General features: G+C 45.8%; 1 protein-coding gene across 2 annotated transcripts in view; it reads left to right on the top strand.

The window, feature by feature from the left end:
* The window catches only part of TNR (tenascin R), a 228,142-nt gene that overhangs the window by 115,450 nt on the left and 87,051 nt on the right, over positions 1-25,641 (top strand). The window contains exons 2-4 of one of the 2 annotated variants that reach the window (XM_061383275.1): positions 12,051-12,581; positions 15,053-15,529; positions 21,908-22,171. In XM_061383275.1, coding sequence (XP_061239259.1) covers positions 12,083-12,581; positions 15,053-15,529; positions 21,908-22,171 — 1,240 coding nt within the window. In that variant the 5' untranslated portion in view covers positions 12,051-12,082. Of the gene's footprint in view, positions 1-12,050; positions 12,582-15,052; positions 15,530-21,907; positions 22,172-25,641 lie in introns of those variants that run through there. The other variant, XM_061383276.1, reaches the window with a different exon arrangement.

The raw sequence follows: 25,641 nt of genomic DNA, 5'->3' as shown, positions 1-25,641 counted from the left end.
AATATTGCATGACATCCCTTATATGTGGAATCTAAAAAGAAATGATACAAATGAACTTACAAAAGAGTAAAAGAGACTCACAGACTTAGAGGACGAACTTATGGTTGCCGGAGAGGAAGGCTGGGAAGAAGGGGTAGTGAGGGAGTTTTGGATGGACGTGCACACACTGCTATATTTAAAATGGATAACCAATAAGGATCCACAGTATAGCACATGGAACTCTGCTCAATGTTATATGGCAGCCTGGATGGGAGGGGAGTTCATGGGAGAAAGGATACACGTATATGTGTGGCTAAATCCCTTCACTGTTCACCTGTGAAACTATCACTACATTGTTAATTGGCTATACCCTAATACAAAATAAAACGTTTAATAGGGGGGGAAAAAAGATGTTCTGAGCACACGTTCATAAATTAGCCTGGCCCTGAATTGACTACCTGAATATCTGGCCCTGGAAGCACTACTGAGACAGGGGACATGTGCACTCCCTCATTCTCAGGCACACACAGAACATGGAGGGATTATTGTCATACGTTTTCAAAATATAGTTTTAATTGATTTTAAACCTTCCTGCAGACTGAAGATAGTCCCTTCAGAGGTAGAACTTCCTTGCATTTAGCCTTGAGACTTCAATCAACTCTGCTTGTGCTGTGCACTTTGCTCCCTTCCCCACTCACTCCCCACAACTCATCCACTTTCCAACACCACCCTTCTGTGCAGCCTGGGCCACTGCCTCTCCCACACTGTGAAGAGCATATATTAAACTGTAAGTGACCAACAGTACCAGTGAACAGCCTTGCCTTTTTCTTCAGTTTCACATGTATAAGCCTAGTCTTCTCAACTAGATTATAAACCCCATGAGGCCAGAGACCACTTTTTATATTCTAAACCAATTTCTCCATCTGTTTTAAGGGGTATCTTGGGCAAGAAAAAAAAAGTATCGGTTTGGGCTGCAGTCTGAGTGGTCATCTTTCTTAGACGAGACTTTGCGTTGCAGTTTTATTAAATGGAAAGAAGAGAAAGATGAAAAGCAGGATGATGACTGTTCAAGAAGAATAATTGATAAGCAAATGGTGACATGCTGTTCTCCCAGCTCGAGAAACACAAATAAAAAATAGATATTAATGATAGCAAAAGGTCAGGCTCTTGGAAGAATTTCCAAACCAAAATGGTGGAGATTAATTGGGAATTCATTATTTATATCCTACCTATTTCCAAAGGACAAAGGTGGCTGGCGGAGGGAGGCTGTGGCATCTATGACTGAACTGAGAGTCTGGAAATGTGACTCAGCATTTAACTCGGTTCTAACTCATTGTGTGTAACTGGGCAAATCACTCCCATACTTTGAGCTGGTCTATAAAACTGGAATAATCCTATTGCTTGTCTTGAGGATTAAATGGGACACTATTTTACATATATAAATATATATACACACACACACACACACACACACATATACACACACATGCTCAGTTGTGTCTGACTCTTTGCTACTCCATGGACTGTAGCCCACCAGGCTCCTCTGTCCATGGGATTTTCCAGGTAAGAATACTGGAGTGGGTTGCCATTTCCTTCTCCAGGGGATCTTCCTGACCCAGGGATCAAACCCTCAACCCCTTCATCTCCTGCATTAGCAGGTGGATTCTTTACCACTGAGCCACATGGGAAGCCATATGTATATAGATGTATGTGTGTATACACCTGTGCATGCATGCTGAGTCACTTCAGTCATGTCTGACTCCTTGTGATCCTATGGACTGTAGCCCATCAGGCTCCTCTGTCTGTGGAATTTTCCAGGCAAGAATACTGGAGTGGGTTGCCTTGCCCTTCTCCATATATGTGTGTGTGTGTGTGTGTGTGTGTGTGTGTGTGTGTGTGAATATATATATGTATGTATGTATGTAGTTGAATGTTCTACAGATGCTTAGAATTCTCTGAGATCCATAGAAATTGAATAAATTTTCACCTAAATGGGATCTCTATTTACCAAAAATCATGGAAAAACCTGGAAGGCATACCATCAGCCTTGCTGCTGCTAAGTCGCTTCAGTCGTGTCTGACCCTGTGCGACCCCATAGACGGCAGCCCACCAGGCTCCCCCATCCCTGGGATTCTCCAGGCAAGAACACTGGAGTGGGTTGCCATTTCCTTCTCCAATGCATGAAAGTGAAAAGTGAAAGTGAAGTCGCTCAGTCATTTCTGACTCTTAGCGACCCCATGGTCTGCAGCCTACCAGGCTCCTCCATCCATGGGATTCTCCAGGCAAGAGTACTGGAGTGGGGTGCCATTGCCTTCTCCACCATCAGCGAATGTGAGGCCATCCTGGTTTGAATCCCTGCTTTACAATGCAAGGGGCAAGGCTGGGCAAGTTTTACCCCTGGGGGAGCCCCTGTTTCCTTTTGGGAGCAGCTGACCAGGGGCTCCCCCAGGGGTAAAACTTGCCCAGCCTTGCCCCTTGCATTGTAAAGCAGGGATTCAAATCAGGATGGCCTCACATTCGCTTCCGGTCGGTGGACTTTGTCACTATCTTCCTGGATATTCAGGACCCCATTTTCCAGATGAAGAAGGAACCACTCTGAGAGGCCAGGTCACTTGGAATGATCACAGATGGTACAAGACAGAGCTGAGGACAAGACTAGAAGCCCGATTTCTCAATCCAGCAGTGCAGTTTCTCTATGCCCCAGGGACGCACATACACAAATATGCTAGACTGTCCATTTGTGCCAGAAAACGAATGTGGCTGTATCACATTCTGAACCAAAGACCCATCCTGCAGACCCCTCAAGGGGGTCCATCAGGGAAAGTGGTTCAGGAGCTGGGGTGGGGTGGCCAGTGCTGGTGGGAGATGACACCCACGCCTGGCCTTGCACCTGTCCTTCCTGACAGCTCTGGGCCAGCCACAGAGTCCTGTCTGCGGGGAATTTTCTGCCCTCAGGTTCTTTTCAGAAAGCTGACAAGCCCAGTAAAGGCCCGGTGCTGATGGAGACAAGCGGCCCGGTCCTCCCAGCAGCCCTGATGCTTCCTCCACTGACACAATGGGGCCGGCTGTAATCACATTACACCCTCGTCTTTCATAATTACCCTCTTCCTCCAAGTGACAGAGCATCCCAAAGGCAGGCAGGAAACTATTTTTAAACTAATTCTAACTAACTAAAAAAAAAAAAAAAAAAGAGCACAAAAAAGACTGTCATTTTTTCACAGATATGGTTCTGGTTTATAAATCACTCCCAGGGACAGCATGGAGACTAACATTGGAGGAAGCTAGAAAATCTAAACAGAGCACTGGCCGCCAATCCCCAGAAGATCACTTCTCCTTACCTGCCCAACAACCTACACACTCCTATTTTTTCTGAAGTTTCTCAACCTGAGTTTGTCCCTTTCACTTCCTCTGTGGTTCTAGAAGGAAATAAAAATGAAAAAACTCAAAGGCATAGCTTCCACGTGAGTGACTTGTGGCTTTTTCTCTCCCTCGTCATCACCTCCTCCACCTTCCTCCCACCCTACATCCCACCTTCTTGAAACCAGTTTTCTCCTCTGAGCCTGAGTAAAGGTGATGGCTCCTGGAATATTTTTCTATAACAGTAGCAAAGTTCTTCAATGTGAAGAAGTAAAGCCGGGAGAAGGCATTGGAGGAGGCCAAGGGAAAGAAAAGCTACTTAAGAAAAATTTTAGCTAGGGTAAGAGTTAGCCAAGCCCGGGTGACCCAAGCTCTCCCTACATGCCACCCAGAGAGGAGGGCACACCCCAGTAACATGGTATCCCCTGGGCCTAGAGGACCATCCAGGACCACATCACCTCTTACACATGACCCAGAAACACCTCTGGTGCTCCATGATAATTATACTGATAAGGAGGCTGGAGTGGAGGAAATAAATCAATGGCATCACATGGATTTCTTGGGTGTGGAGCTATTGAATAGCTGCAATACTCGCTTGCACTCTCATTTGGGGAGTCCTTAGCTACCTGTCTTGCTTACAAGTGTTAGTGCATCTTTGAACCCCAAATGTATTATCTTGTCCCTCAGGTTGACATTTTCTCCCGCTACCTGTAGAACTCTCTCTGCTTCTCTCTCCAGCTTGGCACTCTGCTATTTCATCTTCCCCATCTTCTCTGCTTTCCACCTCTTCCCCTCCCTGCCACTCCCACCACTTCATCCTCTGACTGGTTTTGCTTGTATCCTGGAGTCTTACAGCTGCAGTGGGATGACTCACCTGAGAGATAGGAAGAGAGTGAGGGAGCCCCTGAGGGGCTCTGCTGGTCGCCTCCAGTCTCCTCAGCTGCTTGTGGTGACAGAGATTCTGCATCTAACTTAGAGGTACAGCCACCACCTCACACCAAAGCCAGACCACAGGTCTTAGAGCAGGCAGAACCCCTCTAAATGAGACCAACACATGGAACGTGGCATTCTTGGATACACCACAGGATTAGACCAGGCCTTCCTCGTAGGAAGTTAGTTGCAAAAATCTGCCCAGCAGCATCGCTAAGGAGTGCTATGGAAAGAGACCACGTGCAGAACGGTCAACATTCCTTGTGCTCCAGAGGAAACGGAGATGAAGATAGAGAAGGAAGCCAGAAAGGGAAGCTTTCAGGGACACAAGAAAGGAAAGCCACTTTGAAATAATTATTAAGTGAAATGAGCTTAGCAAAACTCAGGGCACATTTATTAAGTAAGCTTTATATAAGCATAAGATTCATTCCCCTCCCACCTCCAGCAGGCTTCAGAAGAAATGAGAAAAAGTGAAGCTTCCCATTCCATCCATCCCACCCCCTCTCTCTGCCTGCCCTCAGAAAGCATTCTCAGTCAAATGCAAATAGAGACACCAGAGGAAGCAGAGAGGTCCTCAGGGTAGATAACAATAGCTTGTGACTGAGCAGGCTGGGGACCAGCCAGAGAGAGCTCAGAGAAGTGAGTAAAGCCAGAGGGAGCCAGGGCAAGCCCTGGGTTTCTGTAACTGATGGCTGGTGGGAACTGTCCTGGGAAAGGGTGAGTGCAAAAAATGTCTCCCGACCCCTCTAGGATCAAGGTTTACTGGCTTAGCTAGTAGTGCTCTTGATTCTTTGAGACAGTACGGAGGCTGGGCCCTTTCAAATAAAGAGCCAGCAGACAAGCTTTCCCTCCAGGGGGAGATGCTAAGGCAATTTCTGGGGGTAGTAGCCTGGACTGGGTGGAGAAAACATTAAGCGAAAAGCCATCGCTGTCAGTAAGTCCTAAATCTGATCCTGGGAGAAGAGAGTGTTGATTTGTAAGAGCTCTCAGTCTTTTCATGAGAGTGCTATGCGGCTGCTAATTAAAGCTGCCTGAAAGAAACAGCAGCTAAGAGTACAAACCGTGGTCAGCAAGATCTGGGTTCAGCCTTGGCTCCTGTGCTCATTAGCTGTGAAATCTTGGTCACATTCTTTGGCCTTTCCTGAAGCTCATTTTCCTCATCTCCAATAATGGAACTTGAAAGAGGACCTACCACCATGCTGAAATCAACACAGCGCCCTGCTCTGCAACCCGTTTAGAGCGGGTCTGATGATGGGTGCCCCCTTTCGATTGGTTGTTGCCTGAGCCATGGGCTCTGCGGTCAGTTTGCACTGTAGCCTGCCAGGCTCCTCTGCCCATGGAATTTTCCAGGCAAGATTACTGGAGTGTGTTGCTATTTCCTACTCCAGGGGATCTTCCTGATCCAGGGATCAAGCCCTCATCTTTTGCATCTCCTGAATTGGCAGGTAGATTCTTTACCACTAGCACCACCTGGGAAGCCTGAGCCATGCCAGTTGCTAAATAACTCCTAAATGTCACCCCTCTTAGCATATAGGGTTGTTGTAAGGAATGAATGACATAATATAAGGAAAATGATTAAGTTGGTGCCTGGTAAATGCTCAGTTCATTACTGGTATGTATTATGGGTTGAAATGTGTCCCACAAATAAGATAATGTTGCAGTTCTGACCCCAGTACCTCAGAATGTGACCTTAGCTGGAAATAGGGTCATTGGGGATGTAATTAGTTAGGATGAAGTTATACTGGAGTGATGAGTCCCTAATCCAAGATGACTGATGTCCTTGAAAGAAGATGGCCCCATGACGACACAGAGATGCAGGCAGACAGCAAAGTGAGGATGGAGGCAGAGACTGGAGTGATGTATCTACTCGCTGAGGAATGCCAAGCACTGCCCGCCATCACCAGAAGCTAGGAGAGAGGCATGAAATAGACTTTCCCCCGGAGCCTCAGAGGGGACTAACCCTGATGACATCTTCATTCTGGCCTTCTAGTCTCCAGAACTGTGAGAGAACGAAGTTCTATGGCTTCAGGCTACCAAGTTTGTGGTGATTTGTTATGACAGCTAAGAAACTAATACAGTGTTATCATGGGTAGACTTCTCAAAGGATGCTAAGACCATGAATTCATAAAACATCAGGAAACAGAAGTCTTTAACATTGATTTTAGTCCAATCTCTCATGTGATGCTTGAAAGCTCATCTTCAGCATTCTCACTGAGCAGTCTTGGGGCTTGTATTAGAACACCTCCAGTGACCAGGGACTCACTCCCTCTCCTGAAAACCCAATAGCTCCAAGTATTAGAAAAATTGTTCTTTACATGGAGCCCAAATCTTTTTCCTTGTAGATTCTCCCATCTGGGGGAAGTTACCTCCCTTGGACCTTTTGCTTTGTAAAAGCCCAATGCTGAAGCATTTAACAGCCCTTCAAATATTTGCATTTCTTGAATAAGTCATATTTGTGCATTTATCAGTTTCGGCAAATGCAATTTCTTTTGTCTATAATGAATTTCTGTCTTCCCCACCTAAAGAGTCAGCTATTAAATTCCAGTTCCACATTATCATCTGATAGACCAAGTTATGCTGTAAGGAAAAGTCATACCAAAATCTGTGCTTCAAAAACCAAAGGTTTATTTCTCTCTTATGCACTGAATATCCACTGTGCCCAGCCAGGACACCCTTTATCATAGTCATTCAGATGGAGAAAGCAGTCACCATCTTGAACATTGCCAGGTCATCAATGCAAAGAAGAAAGCTCTAGAGGGTAGTGGTCAGTCGCTTAGTCATGTCCAACTCTTTGCCATGATTCCATGGACTATAGCTGACCAGGCTCCTCTGTTCATGTGATTTCCCAGGCAAGAATACTGGAGTGGGTTGTCATTTCCTTCTCCAGGGGATCTTCATGACCCAGAGATTGAACCCAAGTCTCTTGTGTCTCCTACACTCACAGGTGGACTCTTCACCACAGAGCCACCTGGGAAGCCACCGGTCAGCAATTAATGACCCCCTGCCAAAGAAGTGATCCCCGTGAGTTCCTCTCACAACCATTGGCCAGTACTAGTGACACGGCCTCACCTTACCAACAGGGGGCGGGAAAACACAGGCCTGGAAGGATTAGTCCTACCACGTGTCTGGAAAGGCAGGCCAGAAGTACTTGGCAACTGTAGCTGCCTGTCACCCACCACCCTCTGCTCAGCTTCCCCCTGCACCCCAGGCAGAGTTGCTGTGTCACCTCCAGCCTTCTCAGGGGCATTTTGTGTGTTTCTTGGTCATGATAATGATCACACTGCCTTGGCATTATATTTTCTTGTCTTTCCATCTCTTTCACAAGGCCAGTTGTTTCTCAAAGATAGGGACTAGGTCATCAGAACACTGGTATGTAAATACATTTGAGAACAACGACCATATATATCCCCACAGTAAGAGCCCAGGTCCTTGCGATGGTTCACAAGGCCTTCTCTGATCTGGCCCCGACTCCTTCTCTGACCCCACCCCCCAGCTGCTCACTCATTCACTGGCCTCCAGTTTCACTGTCACTCAAACTCACCAGGCCAGCTCCTGCATCAGAGTCCTCATCCTTGATATTCCCTTTGCCTGGAACGCTCTTCCTCAGCTGTCTGCTAAGCTCATTACTCGCTTCCTTCAGGTCTCTGCTGAGCAGTCACCTCCTGGGACCAGCCTTCCCTGGCCAGGTGCTATAAGATATCCATGTGGCTCTACTGCCCTGGTGCCTCCTCTGCCTTCTTCTCTCCTTTTCCTCCACTGCAGTTACCACTTGCTGACATAGCACAGTGTCATGATGAATGTTACATCATCATGTATTAAAGTATCATATAATATGCACTGTATCATATATTACATACAATACACAATATAACTGTGGGTATTATGTGTTGTTTGCCCTCCCCCTGCCACTCCTTCCCCCTACACACACACTTAAATATAACTTCTGTGAATAAAGAACCAGTGCAATAGTAGGTCCTCAATAAATATCTGTCAAAGGAATGAATGATAAAAGAACAATATCTCCGGAGCTATCACTTCCCTGGACAAGAATGCTAAACTCCTCCCTCTCCTATGACAGGAATTTGAGTACCTTCAGCAACCTCACCTCATGTGAAGAGTTGACTCATTGGAAAAGACTCTGATGCTGGGAGGGATTGGGGGCAGGAGGAGAAGGGGATGACAGAGGATGAGATGGCTGGATGGCATCACTGACTCGATGGATGTGAGTCTGGGTGAACTCCGGGAGTTGGTGATGGACAGGGAGGCCTGGCGTGCTGCAATTCATGGGATCGCAAAGAGTCGGACACGACTGAGCGACTGAACTAAACTGAACTAAGCAACCTCACCACCCAGAAGTCATCAACAGTGAGTGCAGGACAGAACAAAACAGCCCCCTGCTCGGCCTAGTCTGGGCTTCCCAGGAGGCTAAGTGGTAAAGAATCTACCTGCCAAGCAGGAGATGCAAGTTCGATCCCTGGGTTGGGAAGATCCCCTGGGGAAGGAAATGGCAACCCACTCCAGTATTCTTACCTGGAAAATCCCATGAACAAAGGAGCCTGGCAGGCTATAGTCCATAGAGTGGCAAAAGAGTCAGACACAACTTAATGACTAAACAACAACAGCCTAGTCCATCTGTGCTTGCTCACTGGACTCTTTGCAACCCTTTGACTGCAGCCTGCCAGGCTCCTCTGTCCTTGGGATTTTCAGGCAAGAATCCCAGAGTGGGTTGCCACTTTCCTCCTCCAGGGGATCTTCCTGACCAGGGATAGAACCGGGTTCTTGTGTCTCCCGTGTCTCCTGCACTGCAAGCAAATTCTTTACCCACTTAGGCATCAAGAAAGTCCCATAGTCTGTATTGCAATTAATGAAGCCTGACTCTATAAATCAACTATACCTCAATAAGTAAGTAAATAAATATATACACAAATAAATAAATAAAGCCTGAGTCTAAATAAGGTTTTGGAAGTAACAAAAAATCACACTGTTGACTAATTCATAGTCAGTTTGGTTATTGACGAAAGTCTTGCGTTTTTCACAGTTAAAGCTATACTTTTCTCTCTACATATAATTTTGTAGCTGTTGCTTTAGACTTAGGTGCCACACCTAAGTGGCACCTAACGTTTTTCCCTTTTAATTTTCCTGTCACTGATCTCCCTTTTCATTTCTTTCACTTACTTATTGAGTGTCTGCTCTGTGCAAAAAGCTATGTTAAGTGCTATGGGTGTTACATGATAATTACAATTCTTAGGAAAAAAAGCTGTTCAGCTATATCAACATGGATCAGACAATCCAACTCTAGTTTAGCAAATGAGGTAGCTAAGACTCTTAGCCTTAAGTGTAAATGTAAGTGTAAATGTAAGTTAAATTACTTTTATCAGAAGCTTTCAATGATATAAGGGCAGATGCCACTCCAAGGATGCAATGCCTAGAGCATCTGAAAATGGGAAGCCTAGTAATGCCTCAGATAGAAGGGCTTGGAAAGAGCTTTGAGTCATGAGGGCAGTTTGGTTCAGACATGTCACTCCATCTATCCTTAAGGTTAACTCACCTCATCTGATGTAACCAGGGGATAGCCACCTCTCCCATCATTCCAGGAACCTCACACTTCTTTGAACCAGGGCATGGTAAGGTTGAACTTTCTGCTGTCAAATGATGGACGGGATTTCTCACATGTTCCAGTGATTACAAGGGAGTCCTTGGATAGGGGAAGAACCGGGCAGTCTGGCTCTAGAGTCTGGAATGGTAATAGCTCTACTCTGCTCTGCTTCCTCTTCATATTGGAAATGAAGATTTTAGTCTAATATGTAACATAGAAAATGTAATATTGGAAATGGTTTTCATAATTGTCACTAATATAGATTACTCTTAATAAAATCAACCCTCAGAAATTGTCCAGTTGAACCGAAATTGAAGAGAATAGTGAATAACTTGAGGATAATGCAAAGATATCAAGTGACTTGGAGAATGATTCAGCCTTTTCTCACCGGGCATTTACTCACTAATTCACCTGTTTATCCATCCATCCATGTATCCACCCACTTATTCATTCAACAACCATGGCATTAAGCACTTTTGCTGTCTTACACACATATTAAATACTGTGGCTAAAATGTGCGCTGCGTGCTCACTCAGTCATGTGACCCCATGGACTGCAGCCTGCCAGGCTCCTTTCTCCATGGGATTCTCCAGGCAAGAGTACTGGAGTGGATTACCATTTCCTTCTCCAGGAGATCTTCCTGACCCAGGGATCAAACCACGTCTCCTGTGTCTCCTGCATTGGCAGATGGATTGTTTATCCACTGAGTCACCTGGGAAGTCTATGGATAAGATGTGGTCTGACCTAAATTGACTAAGCAGTTTGGGTCCAGTGGGAGGAGGTAGGAGGTGGGGCTGGCAGGGGCAGAAGCAAAGGAAACTCATGGTCTAGTGTGGTAAATGCTCTCAGAGAGGGTTTCTAAGGAGTTGGGGATGAACTTAGCCGGTGCTGGGGATGCTCCTTAGCTTCCTAATGGAACAGGAATAAAAAGGTGAGAGCAGAATGCTTCATGGAGGAAGAAACTGGCTCTAGTCCTAGCAAAACTTTCTAATCTCAATGTTCTCGGGAAGATCCCAGAACTAACACAATTTCCATCAGAGACTAGAGAAAACTGAACATTCTTTTCAGGAAAAGCACTGGAGCATAGCCATTAAGAACACAGGTTTTGGAGTCAGATCTGCATTCAAATCTTAAGCTTTCTAGGCAGAATTCACTCCATTACAAGATGGAGACAATCATAACATTCAATCATAAGGTTGTTTTGAGGGTCCAGTAAGATCCCACGTGAGGTGCACAGCACAGTCTGTACGCAGTATACATTCAGTTGATGTTAGCTGTCATTCATTGCCTTCTTCCCAAACTCATATATATACTTTCACTCTGCTCCTTTGTCCTTAATCTTCTTAGCTCTAACGTTACCTTTAGAACCGAAGTCTGTAAGCCTCTTTTCTCTGTTACACAGGGAGTACAAAAGAAATATAATTTCTGTAAAACTGATTTGCATTGTAGTAAATTTATCATGCTTCCTGGTTCTTGGTGACTAGGTAACCAGCAGAGGAGCTAATTCATTATTTTAGCAATTCAAACAGGACCTCGGAAGAAAGGCACCCTGCGGTCACGAAGCACTGGGACTGTACTAATGAGAAGATTAAAAAAAAGTTCAGCTTACACAGTTCCAGATAATCACAAATGTACCCAAGGATTATTAACAACCACAATTACCTGGAACAAGATTATCTGCCTGCTTGGTTATTCTAAAGTCAACTTGTATTTGAGTTTACAAGTTATTTTGAAGTGGCTGGCGGGGCCCCATCCTAATACACATCTGGGGAAATATGAGGGTATGCCTGTCTTCATGGTACCCAGCATCCTAATTCTCACCCAGAAGTGAAATGAAGCTCTGAGTTCTCCTAACCACAGAGCCCCTGTCTCGAGTCCTTGCAGGTCCTCTTTGTTGGAACCACCTGCCCAATGAGGGGCCAGACTCATACGTTCTAGATAAACCTTTTGGAAAATCAAAATGCCTTACTGCAGAAGCAGCGTCCATTCTCAGGGATTTCTCTAGAAGACAAAAGGCCCTGGGCTTTCATGACCCTGGTAGTCACTTCCCAAACATCCCCTTAAAAAGCTTCACTGCTATCCTTTAGTTTTGTGGGACTGTGCACTGCACTGTGCCCAGGGGCAGGTCTCAGAGGCCATCTCGTTCATCCCCTGGTTTCTCTTGCATATTCCATGCTTTCTGCTGCAGGCTAGTCTTGAACCCGGAGCTCTACTGAGAGGATGGGGGCAGACAGGGAGACAGTGGTCTTGAAGAACGTGCTCATTGGCATCAACCTGATCCTTCTGGGCTCCTTGCTCGAGCCCTCGGAGTGTCAGCTGGAGGTCACCATGGGAAGGGTCCAGAGACCAGCGGTGGAGGAGGAAGGAGGCGCTGCCAGCTACAACGCATCTGGCAAGGAGCAGCCGGTGGTCTTCAACCACGTGTACAACATCAACGTGCCCCTGGATAGCCTCTGCTCCTCAGGGCTGGAGGCCTCGGCCGAGCATGAGGTGAGCACCGAAGACGAGGTGCTGACGGAGTACACGGGCCAGACCTCAGACCACGAGAGCCAGGTCACCTTCACGCACAGGATCAACCTCCCCAAGAAGGCCTGCCCGTGTGCCAGCTCGGCCCAGGTGCTACAGGAGCTGCTGAGCCGAATTGAGATGCTGGAGAGGGAGGTGTCTGTGCTGCGGGACCAATGTACCAGCAACTGCTGCCCAGAGAGTGCGGCCACAGGTAGAGTTCTGGAGCTTACAGCCAGTCTCCGCAGGGGAGGGAGGGCGCTGAGCAGACGGGGAGAGGGAATCTGGGTGATTACACCAGTGCCTGAGAAATCTGGCACCTCTTCACACAGAGGGGAAAAAAAAAAGTGCCCTGGTCTGCAGCTGTCTGTTAATATGCCTCTAAGATCTAAGTATGGTCCTTCCCCAGGGGATTCGGCATAGGGACTCTCTACAGCGCTTAGCCAGTCTGAAATACATTAACCTAATTTGGGGGGGATGAGTCAGGGAATGGTACATCAGTTCAGCACAGCAAGTGCTGTGGCAAGCAGGGAATTTGATGTCTGTCTTCATTCATCTTTGGTTTTCACAGGCTGTTGAATTGATATCTATCCATGTTAACCGGAGGGACTAGAGAATGCAGGCGATCTGTTCACTCCATCTCAGCCTTTCTCCAGTCTGAGAAAATTACAGTCATTAAAACCTCAGAGGACCTGGCCCCATCTTCTCCGGCAAGCTAGAAGTTTCAGCCCCTGCCCCCTCCACCAAAACACGGGGCTGTGCATGCATGTGCGTGCACACGCACTCACAGAGCTTCTTACAAGCCTCTCCCCAATCCAATCCGGAACTTGGATATCTAGCCTCACCCACATCCTAACTACTAACACTTGTGAATGACTCTTGACCTCTCTGGGAGAAGTCAGCTCATCTTCAGGGCCAGACTTCCTGACTTCATGTCCTATCTCTGCTATTTGCTAGCCTGTGACTTGAACAAGTTGCTTAATCCATGCGTTCCTTTTCCCCTCGACAGACTAGAACAACAAGGAGCTATTAAATATAAAAACCTCCACTCAGATGAAAGCCCGGCCTCTGGTAGGCACTTCATATTCAGTAGTTATTATCAGCAGATCCCCATGAGCAGAAAGTGTGTTCCCTTTTGTGCCCAGCTTCTCTCACCCAAAACAGTACCTTCTACCCATTCGATTCAGTCTGTAATGAGAAAAGGACTGTGTCTTACTATCTTGGGTTCAAGCTCTTATCTCTCTAGGGTCTAATATCTCAAGCCTTGCCCAAGGATGAAAGAGGTGTCAGGAATGGCATTTTAATAGGGAGAAATGGCCCACATGTCCAGAGAGATGTCCAACACATTCATTCTGAGACACCAAGACTGGGGGTAGTCTTTGAGAAGAGAAATATTTCTTGGGTTTTCTCACCTCTTCCTCCTTATAACCAAAACTATAAACAATCTGAAACTGAGGACAAAGTCCAGGTGTTCAAACTCTCCTTCCTCAGTGAGTTCACTTTTTCAGTGGAGTTGGGGAATATAGGAAAGACACAGGTGTCCATGGACATGGGTCTTCAATGCCTGGGAAGCTGGTGGCTTCTGTAAGTGGGCTTTTTTTTTTTTTTTTAACCAGCTTCCCACCAGGTTCCCTGGGAAGATGGGAAAAGATCTATAAGGAAGATCTATGTTAACCAATGTCAGTATAGTATCCTTTCAGGCCATGGGGGGAGGGGGTGCATGAAGTGGCAAAATTAAACAAGGACATAACTTACTTGACTTCCTATCCCCAAGGCCAAGTGCCGAGAAGGATGCCAAGCAAGTACTGCTATGGTGTTCGTTTAATAAGTTTGTTTGATTCATGCTGGACAGATAAATTAACCACTCTAGTTATTGCATGATAAAGCCTAGGGCCGGAGATACGTGTAGAATCCTAAAAAGATCACAGCAAACAGTCACCAAATGAGACAAATTCTGGGAAACCTTTGAAGTGACCCTGGAGCTGAGCTGTGAAGGATGAGCAGTTAGTTAGATGGTGGGAAGGAGAGGAATAGGAAGCATCTGCAGCACATGTGATCTTGACCTGCCTCACAGGCCTGATTCTCAGCCTCCATCACCTTGGTCCCCTTCAGTCCCCAGTGCCAGCACCTGGGCGTGTTGGTCAGGGACTGCTCCCAGGCTCTGAGAACCTCCTTGACCTGCTCAGGGTAGAGAACGGACGAGCCTAAGGATCGACACCCTCCAGGGACAGCCCTTCAACCCAGTTGAGGTGTGGCTTGCCCTGTGGCCAGAAGACCCTGCAGGACTGAACCCAAGTCACCCTCCCTGGGCCTTTGCCTGATAATATGCTTGGCTTGGGCTCCTCCCTCCCTGGTCTCCCCTTCTCCCCAACCAGTTTTTTCCTGGGAGCACCTCCCAATTAGTCACTAGGGAATCCAAGCCAAGACACACTGCAGGTGAGCTCCTAAAGGACAAGGGACCCAATCTCACTCATCCTTACCCTCAACACTATGCCAGACATACACAACCCACATTAGGTAAAAAGATTCATGAAGCTGTTGACATGCCAAGCTAGCTTGAGCTTCTCTCTCAGCAACACAAATTTGGTCAGTGAGCAAGCCGAGGTCTTGGCCTGCCCCCCTCCCCGTACCCCACTGCCAGGAGGTTTCACAGCTGCCCTTTGACCTTCTCCTTGGCCATTCCAGGACAACTGGACTATATCCCTCACTGCAGTGGCCATGGCAACTTTAGCCTGGAGTCCTGTGGCTGCATCTGCGATCAAGGCTGGTTTGGCAAGAACTGCTCGGAGCCCTACTGCCCCCTGGGCTGCTCCAGTCGGGGCGTGTGTGTGGACGGCCAGTGCGTCTGTGACAGCGAGTACAGCGGGGATGACTGCTCAGAACTCCGGTGCCCAACCGACTGCAGCTCCCGGGGGCTGTGCGTGGACGGGGAATGCGTCTGCGAAGAGGCCTACACGGGCGAGGACTGCAGCGAGCTGAGGTGCCCCGGGGACTGTTCGGGGAAGGGGATCTGTGCCAACGGTACCTGCCTGTGCCAGGAAGGCTACGTCGGTGAGGACTGCGGCCAGCGGCGGTGTCCAAATGCCTGCAGCGGCCGAGGACACTGCCAGGAGGGGCTGTGCCTCTGTGAAGAGGGCTTCCAGGGCCCTGACTGCTCAGCAGGTAGGGAGGGGGGCTCCGCGGGGCCGTTGGCAAGGGCGGTCCAGCCAGCTAGCAGGAGGCGGGAAGAGATATAGGAGGGAAAGTGAATTTAGGCCAAAGAATTGCCAAATGGGTCGTGCTCCTCTGCTTTCCGAGAGAGGTGATGTCTTGAGTCGATCACAGTTGACAACATGGGTTTAAGGGGAGAAAAGTGGAAACCAGAAAAGGTCAAGTTTGGGATGAAAGCTGAATCTTACCCCGAGGCTGGAACAAAGTCAATGGTAATAATGGAGACAGCATTTCACTGTCCTTGAGATGGAAGAAAGCGAAGAGTCAAGGGACCCCTTAGGTAAGGGACCCCTCTCTAACTCAGCGGACTTCCCAGAGCTCCACCCACTCTGAAATATTCCCCTTTCCTGTTGCCATATTCTGAGGACACTCCTTTCACAATGCTAGTTTATGAGATGGGGCATAGTCTGTGATAATCAGACTCACTGGGCACTCTGGTTATTTTGGGAGCTTCCATATGGCAAAGTTATTAATTTATGAAATGATCTAGAATCCACATGGATGAAAGTATTTACAGGCAAGGAATTACGTGTAAACAGGAATAAATTACTAAAGACCTCCATTAAGCAAGAACTCACAGTCTAACTAGAACGCTATGATTCAGTTTGTTCCAAAAGACATATAACAAACTGGAATCAATCCCACATGTGTCTACATCATGAAACCAACACAAGGGTGATGTCCCGAAAGGAGGCCCCAAGTCCATCAGTGAGAACATACCAATATTTCATTGGAGATCATTTTCTTTTGCCTAAAATCAGATTATTTTTCATTATCTCACTGTGACTGCTCGTCATCTTCTAAATCAGTGACTGTCTCTGATAAATTTGTATTTTAAACAATACAGATTGAGTGATTGATCTTCATCCTTCTCATTCATAGTACAATCTGTAACAGTCGGCTCAGAGGGCTCATTGGGAAGATTTAAAATAAAAAATAACAAGAAACAAACATTATTAAATCTTCTGATGAGTTGATTCTAGGAATTTTTCTGATCAGATTTCTGACCTCAGTTTAAGCGGGAGATTCTGGGAGGCCAGGTCTTTTATTCTTGAGCATCAGCAGTGATTCCCACCTACGTACCAGAGCAGTCAGACACGTCTTCTGCACCTGCAACTTAAATTTCTTTTGAAAGATGAATGCAACAAGGTAAAGAAAAAAAAACAATTCACTGCTTAGGAAAAAAATGTTTCTCCATTTTCCCCATAGTCAATGGTTTCATGCAGCCTCACACTTTTGTTTACTGAATATCTTTCTGAAAATATAGTCATTATACCAATTGTTCAGAAGGAAAATTCAAGCAGAAATTAAGCTGCATCATTTACAAACCCAAGGTCACTAGTAATTGCTGGAAAGGGGACGCTGAAGCATGATCCCAGCTCTCACTCACAGGACAAGGCTCTATGAGGCCCCATCAGAGGACACTAAGGGTTCTTCTGGGCCCTTCTTTATGTGTGGCTGCTGCATAGTTCACATTCTTCTTAATAAAACTTATCTCTGTTGGGTTGTACATACCTGTCATGTTCTTCTTGACCCTCCTTTTCCACCAGGATGGGTTCATTTGCAAATGGAAACTTAATCGGATCCAGAGTACAAACTGAGCTGGAGATGACCCTTCTGGTCACGTGGGGAAGACTCAGCAGCTGCTAGCGTAACTATAACTAGGCTGAACTCAATCCATGAGCCACGTGTTACCTCCAACACGTTACCTCTGTGCCGTTTGATTGCGGAAGACTTTTGGACAACCAGATAAATTACTTTATAGGTTCCCAAAGCACGTGAGGAGGGACAGTTGCATAATTTCCATCTGTTTCTATAGCAACCATGGAGCCACCACTCATTGCTGGAGGTGCTGCTCTCAATGCTTGTCTTTTAAACCAAATGCCATGGGTCTCTTCCAGAGAAGTATCTAGGTCATTATCTAAAGTGCTACTTCGCCTGCTGTTGGTGAGAAGGCTCCAGGAGAGGGGCTGTTTACCGGCTGTTTGACATTTCTGGCCAGATGCGCACAAGCCAGTATTACTATTCGTCTCACCAACAGCAGGAAGGGGAGGAGAGAGGAGAGTGGGGAAGGTGAAACCGAGGAGAGCCATAACACACTTCCTGACTTTCCTTTCTCTCTGGCAAGGGTATGGAGAATGGAGGCCCATTGTGCGGACTTCATTCTGAGATCCCTTAGCCTGCTAGAGCTTGAATGCAATTGAATAGAGTTGACAAGACCACTCTACTTGACTCCCAGCCTTGATCTTTCTCACAGTGGGCCATGAGACCAGATCTCAACCTTTCTGCCTCTACTCTCTGGCCGGGTAAAGATAATAGAACAACAACAAAAAGAATATGAACACTTAAACCAGGTCTTAGAAAGAAGCTACTCGGGGCTTCTCATTTTACAAACTGAAAAAGCAGCAGTCCTGGGAGACAGAAAGATTTTTCCAGAGCCAGACAGCTAATTAATGGCAGAACAAGAATAAGAACTCTGGTCTCCTACCAACTTCTAGCACTCTTGAATCCTCCCTAGGATGCTAAGTAGAGTGGAATTGGAAAATAAAAATGGTAAAAGCCACATGCATAAAGAAATAGTCTTTTGATATGAAAGCTGAGCTCTGTCAGGTGATAAAAAAAATATTAAGTGTTGGAGACGGGATAGGGGTGCTTGTTCAACCATTTGTCCACATGTGCCCCCAGTGAAGGAGGTTAGTGTGGGAGGAGGCCAGTGAACTGGTCACAAGTCCCTGTGAAGAAGCAGGGTGAAAGAACCACCAGAGTTGGGGCTTGAAACAATCTAGAAAGCCATTCCTTGGACTTTGGTCAGACATGCAGAGATTCATCACCATCAGCCTCTGTGTTGGCCAGCACTGCAGCCAGTCCCAACTTTGGCACCCAACCTCACTCACTCCTCTGAGCAAGACACTTCATGGAACTAATTCCAACTGCTCTCACCACATATATGCAAAATTGATGCCAGATCTAGAAAGTAAACAGCATGGCATCTTTGCAGATAAGCAACTCCAGTTCCTCAAGCTACAGTTAATTCTTTTTAACTGCCTGCTCATCCATAAGTTTCCAAGTTGGAGCCCCAAATAAAGCAAGACTAAAAATACTTTGTGTGGTTTTCCTTTGGTCCAATGGTTAAGAATCTGCCTGCCAATGCAGGGGATACAGGTGAGATCCCTGCTCTGGGAAGATTCCATATGCCATGGGGCAACTAAGCCAGTGTGCCACAACTACTGAAGCCCATGTGCCCAGGGCCCATGCTCTGCAACAAGGGAAGCCACCGCAATGAGAAGCCTGCCCACTGCAACAAAGAGAAGCCCCCGTCCACAGCAACTAGAGAAAGCCTTCATGCGGCAAAGAAGAACCAGTGCGGCCAAAAATAAATAAATAAAAGAATATTTTGCATCAGCCCCACTAAATTCCTTGAATCAAGGCATACGGCTCTTTTATAGTTTGCTTTCTAGTTCAATATCATTTAATTTTATAAGAATTATTGACACCCAGTGTATACAGCATCTGCTAAATTATAGGGTGAGTGTTGATGGTCTCTTCTGCTGAGCCACTGCTCTCAAGAATGCTTCTTCCACCATGGACATTATTGCTTCTTTCTCATCAGACATGAAGGTTGTTTTTCCCACCACCCAGGCTCAGGTCTCAAGATTAAAAATTTGCCAAGCTAAGTTGTCAAGATGAGAAAATCCTTCTGCAGCCTTTTTAACTTTAAAATCCTCAAATGTGCTGTTTGGATCATTTTCTATTGTCATGATTAGCTTTATTTTCTGGAGAAACAAAAAATGAATTCACCGACTTGTTCTGAATGCCTAAGAATTGTTGGTGACGGAATTTGGAATGGCCATTTCTGTCACCATGACAGGAGGAGTCCCACATTGGAAACTTGGAATTAATGTGTTGAATCACAAAAGGCAGGCACTAGAGAATCCTTCTTAAAAGAGGTTTCTGACCACTAGGATAAGCACCAGTCTGGAATTTCCATCCTAAAAGACAGTCTGAATTATTTGCTGATGTAGTTTATTTTTGAGGCTCTGTACAAATGAAAGAAAGCATTTGGCACAATCCATAACCCATCCTACAAATTGTAGGCAGAAGAACATCCAGGGTAGAAAAGTGTAGACCGAGTGTAGAAGACCTTCGCTTGATGATCAGTTCAGCTATGACCCAACTCCCTTACTTTTGGCAAGTCCTTTTGCCCGGGTCTGTTTCTCCATTTGTAAAGTTGAAATAATTATATCTTCCCAATCTACCTCATAAAGCTGCTATTAAAAGATTTTTTAAAAAAAATTCTAGTTAGATGGTGCTTCATAGACCAAGATGCTATGCAAATGTAAGTTGTATTGCACACTGACTTAGAGTTCCTAAAATCATTGCACCTGGGTTCAAATCCTAGCTTCTGTATTCGATTGTGTGACCCAGTTTTGTTCTCTGTAAAACAGGGGTAAAAATAATACTGATCCCATAGTGTTGGTGAGAGGATGAGATGAGAAAATCCATGTCAGAATGTTTAGCCTAGTGCTTGGTGCATAATAAATAATTAATATAATCATGCAAAATACTGTTGGTTCTATATATCAACTGTTCCTTCTTTGGTCCAAGAGTCATTAGGTATACATTATACAGGCTAACCCAAAGATCTTAGTGGAATTCAAAGCTCAATCATGTCAGAGTTAGAAACAATACAAGCTTACAAGTTATTTGAAACTTTATTTAAATTTCATTTACATACATCTAGCTATATAAATTGTTAAAAATAACGTTAATTTTGTTTGTTTGTTTTGGTCAACATATGACTTCTTAAATCACAAGAAGTTCTGCTATCTAGACTGTTTCAAACCATGAATAGTTCCTGAAGCAAATGCCCAGTACTGCAAATATATGTTCCTAATGCCCATCATATGAGTCTTCATTTCTGCCTCTGATGAGGATTTGAGGTTGAGCAGCATAGAGAGCAGGCACTTTCCACTCACATGGCCCCGTGACTAGCAGTCCTCAGTTCTCTGCTTGTGTAAAGGGAAAAGAGTGAGAATTCTCAGAAAATTCAACACCAATGACAACACTTAAGCTAAACAAAGCCTCCACTACACATAACTTTATAAGTTAATTATGACTACTTAAATACTGGCCTGATCTTTGATTTCATCTACAGGCAGGTCCAATTACAGGCACACTGGTATTAACTTCCTAATTGGTCTTTAAGTTTCAATTGTTTCATACCCCCACTACCACTGAATCTTCACTTCCCCAGGGAACCATACATGAAGGCTATTGAATAGTCTTTGAGAAGTAGAACAGGAATGCTCCTTTGTCATCATCTCCTATGTCAAGGTTAATAAAAATTTGTGTAACACAAGTTACATTTCCAGAGTAATCTGATAACAATTATGTATTAAACTACCAAAAATATTAGCTAACATATGCTGTTAAATATCTAACAACTAGCTCTCTGAGGGAAAAAATAACAAGCTCCACTTTGTAGCATTTGCCAGCTCCCATGGTATAAATACTCCCACCATAGCCAGTTTCAAAGTACCAGCATGAAGTCACTAAATGTTGAGCTGGGAACAGCTGTGCACTAGAATACAATCAAATAGTACTGGGTTGGCGAAAAAATTCATTTGGGTTGTCCACCCAGTTCATGGAAAACCCGAACGAAATTTTTGGCCAAATATTTCTTCCCCAGTGGCTCAGTGGTAAAGAACCCGCCTGTAATGCAGAAGACATGGGTTCGATCCCTGGGTTAGGAAGATCTCCTGGAGGAGGAAACAGCAACCTGTTCCAGTACTGTTGCCTGGAAGTCCCATGGGCAGAGGAGCCTGGTTGGCTACAGTCTATGGGATCGCAAAAAGTCGGACACGACTTAGCAACTGAGCACGCATGCACTATTTCTACCAAAGAGATACAACACAGGTGAATTGCCTTAAGGGCACAGATAATAGTATAATGCAGCGAAGTCGTTTGCCAGTGATGAGCCTGGAATATTTATTACTTTTGTTCTTAAGGTAATTATCTAATTCTAAGTTTAGACGATTTCATGTTTCACAATGACTATTTAAAAATGTCTTGCAAAATTTGACAACTAAAACTTTTCCAAGCCAGTAGGAGCAGGCTCCAGCCCACTACTAACTCAGGGCCCTGTAGAGATGAGAGTACTGAGCACAGAAAAGACAAGAACCTGCCTGCCAAGGGACTTCCTGATCACTCCAAGTCAGTGGGCTGAGAGCACACAGACAGGGCACGTGGGGTGAGAGGTGAGGAAGTTGAGTCCAGCGTGGGGAAGGCAGACCTCTGAGCTCATGCTATCTGTGTATTGCCTCCTGGTAGTTGCCCCTCCAGAGGACTTGCGAGTGGCTGGTATCAGCGACAGGTCCATTGAGCTGGAATGGGACGGGCCGATGGCAGTGACGGAATATGTGATCTCTTACCAGCCGACGGCCCTGGGGGGCCTCCAGCTCCAGCAGCGGGTGCCTGGAGATTGGAGTGGCGTCACCATCTCAGAGCTGGAGCCAGGTCTCACCTACAACATCAGCGTCTACGCTGTCATTAGCAACATCCTCAGCCTTCCCATCACTGCCAAGGTGGCCACCCGTACGTACCATTTCCCCCTCCTGCTTCATTTTTCTTTTCTCCTACATGAGATCATGGGCATTCATGATGGTAGTGTCTTTTCTTAATTCTTCAGGGATGCCTGCAGTTATCATTGCTCTCAAGGGGAAGGGCTTCCAATGTGACCCACTTAGGAAAGGGCACATCATTAAAAAGACACTTCCAAAAGAGCAGAGTTTCCACAGCCCAGACAGCCCCTATCTATTATAGAGCCAAAAGGACAAAAAGTACTGTAATTGTTGAGTTTTGACTTGTTATAAGCTTGAGTCTGATTAGAAGTCAAGGAAAGTATGAGACTTACACAGACTTTGAATCTAGTTAGAGATTCAAAACCAGCAGATATGAAATAGGACATATAATAAGCAAGTGCTAAATGGTATATCACAGATGGCGAGTGTATAGCACAGTGGGAAAAAAAATCTTATTTAAAACCACAACTGAAAACACCCACTTCTCCTCAGAGAGAGGTGGCATTATGTCTTTGTAATCTTTTGTTTAGTAAAATACCCTGATGGTCCATTTCGATTATAAACATTGAATCTCTAAAGCATCATTTAGGAAGAGTCAATGGGCAAAAGAGAGACACAGAGCATGCTAAACCCTTTTCTATGAGAAATGGAAGTTTCTCTTTTTTATTTATAACAGAGGAACTGCTATAGGTATGTATCTATATTTTGCATGCTTATTTAAGAACAGAAACATTTTAAAAGATTGCATATCAACTATTAACATTAGTTACATCAAAGAGCAGAATAAGAAAGAGATGGGAAGGGGCTTTTATTTAGTTTTCTTTATATACTTCGGAATTCTTCAATTGTCTTTCCAACCCCACTTCTCCAGCTCTCAAATGCCAGCTGGGCATTGTACAATTCAATTCAACTCAATATCTATCCACCTGGAGTTAGCATCAGATCCAACAAGCTAAAAATCTCAGTCTCTCAGGGCTGCTTCCACATCGGTTTTCAGCCACGGGTCCCAGGTTGTCACGGGTCCTCTGAATAGCCAGCTCTACATTTAAGGGGTTCCCACAACCCCTCCTTAATTTGGTAATTCCTTAGAACTCACAGAACTCAAGAAAGCACTTTGCTCTCTATAACCAATTTCTTAGAAAGGATGCAAGTCAAGAACAGCCAAATGGAAGATATACATAGGGCAAAGTATGGTGTGTAGGGTTTCCATGTTCTCTCTGCACAGTAACTCTCAGTAACTCCACGTGTTCACCAACCCAGGAGCTCTCAGAACCCCATTGCTTAGGGCCTTTATGGAGGTTTCATTATGCAGGCATGATTGGTAAAACCCCTAGCCATTGGTGATTAACTCAAGTCAGCCCCTTTCCCCTCACAGGAGGTTGGGGGCAGAAGTTCCAAACCTCTCCCTAAATCACTCTTGGGTTTTTCTTTAAACCAGCTATCTAGGAGGCCCGGGCTACCAGGTATCTCATAATCATACAAAAGATACTCTTTTCCCTCTGGGGATTCCTAGGGTTTTAGGAGCTGTTGTGTTAGGACAAAGACCAAATACTTTTTTTTTATTACATCACAGAGATTTTAGTAGTGGCAGGAAACCAGAACAAGATGTGACCATGAAATATCAGCCCCTGGGTTGGTAAATGAGACTTATCACCAAATATGGGATGAGTGATCCAAGTCCATTTGGTGTAGGTCTCAAATGACAAGATGGTATTTGGGTAACAAATGCCAAGAAAGTTCAGAATAAGAAGAGGTTGAAGTAGGAAGGTGGTGTTGATGGTTCGAGAAGGCAATGGCAACCCACTCCAGTACTCTAGCCTGGAAAATCCCATGGACGGAGGAGCCTGGTAGGCTGCAGTCCATGGGGTCGCTAAGAGTCAGGCACGACTGAACGACTTCACTTTCACTTTTCACTTTCATGCATTGGAGAAGGAAATGGCAACCCACTCCAGTGTTCTTGCCTGGAGAATCCCAGGGATGGGGGAGCCTGGTGGGCTGCTGTCTATGGGGTCGCACAGAGTCGGACACAACTGACGTGACTTAGCAGCAGCAGCAGCAGCAGCTCATGGTTAAGAACCCGCCTGTCAATGCAGGAGACATAAGAGATGGGGGCTGGGTCCCTGGGTCAGGAAGATCCCCTGGAGGAGCTCATGGCAACCCACTCCAGTATTCTTGCCTGGGAAATCCCATGATCGGAGAATCCTGGAGGGCTACAGTCCATAGGGTCGAAAAGAGTCAGACGCGACTGAAGCGACTGAGCACACACGCACCAAGGAGAAAGAGTTGGCTTGGTAGGCTTCGTGGAGGCCAGGGTCTTGAGTTGTGCTGCAAGCATAGGGCAGGCAGAGGGAAAAGGATTTAAGAAGTCATTTTGTCCCCTTGCTTCTCAGGTGACAAAGATCCTGTTAGAATATTGGACTCCCCCCTCTGAATGCTGACATTTTTAAAATATGCCTATAATTATCTCTGTTTATATCTGACCTTTTTTTTTTTTTTTCTTCTTCAATTCCTCTGGTGCCTGAGAACCAGTTTAAAATATCTGCAGTGATCGCATAGAGAGGCAGGTCACCATCTGCTGCTTTCCCCACCTTGCTCTGGGATGAGTCACCACAGCGAGAGCCTGGCCCGACTCCCAGGCCTCTCTGCTCTGATCCGCGTGCACCACGCGCCGTGGTGAGGTTTCCATCTCCCGTGGCGTTTATTCTGCCGATTCAGGGCATCCCCTCGGGCAAGCTCCCAGGTGACAAGGACAGAATCATGTAAACTCACCTGATGCACCTTCAAGTGGGTTCAGGAGCCGCCCTGCCTTTCACCAAGAAGGAAGCTTCCAAACAGGAAGGAGGAGAATCTGTCCATCTTCCAATGGGAGGGTCCCAGGAGAGGTGCAGCTAAAAATGGGATCAGGCTCCCTGGAGAAGTGAGAAAAGTCGTGCCGTCGTATTTCAGGGCTGGTAATTGGAACTCCATTAGGACCAGTCTACTTCCACCTGTGTGCGCATGTGTGTGTTTGGGGGTGGGAGGGCTGGGAGGGTGTGGGGAGTGGAAAGCCAGGGAATCAGGAGAGGAACTAAAAACAAGATTGAGGTGAAGGTGAGTGAGGGAGAGAGGGAAGAGAGAACCAAGCAAAAGCTGGAGAAAGAAAAGCAAGAACTCGTGGAGCGAAAGCAGAAACTCCAGTATCTGTTACTGTCCCTTATTTACACCCTTGCTTGGCTTGGCTACACATTTTGCTATACAAAATGGAAATTTCAGGCCATCCTAGAGGTGGCGATTTGAGCTAAACAAGATATTCTTAGTGCACAGTATGAGATGGAGAAAAGCGTTCCAGTCTCTGTTCTGAAGTTGGCTTGCTAATTCTCTCTGTGCCCCCTTCTCCAGGGTGTGAGAAGGAACAGTGACATTAACCTTCACACCGCCTCTCGGAAACCCTTAAAGCCTCCAAAGATGGCCTTTGGTTTCTCTGAAAAAAGCATTATGTTAAAT

This window comes from Bos javanicus, chromosome 16 (genome assembly GCF_032452875.1).
Source record: "Bos javanicus breed banteng chromosome 16, ARS-OSU_banteng_1.0, whole genome shotgun sequence".
Taxonomy (NCBI): Eukaryota; Metazoa; Chordata; class Mammalia; order Artiodactyla; family Bovidae; genus Bos; species Bos javanicus.
The sequence above is the reverse complement of the archived record's forward strand: the minus strand, read 5'-3'. Positions and strand labels throughout refer to the sequence as shown.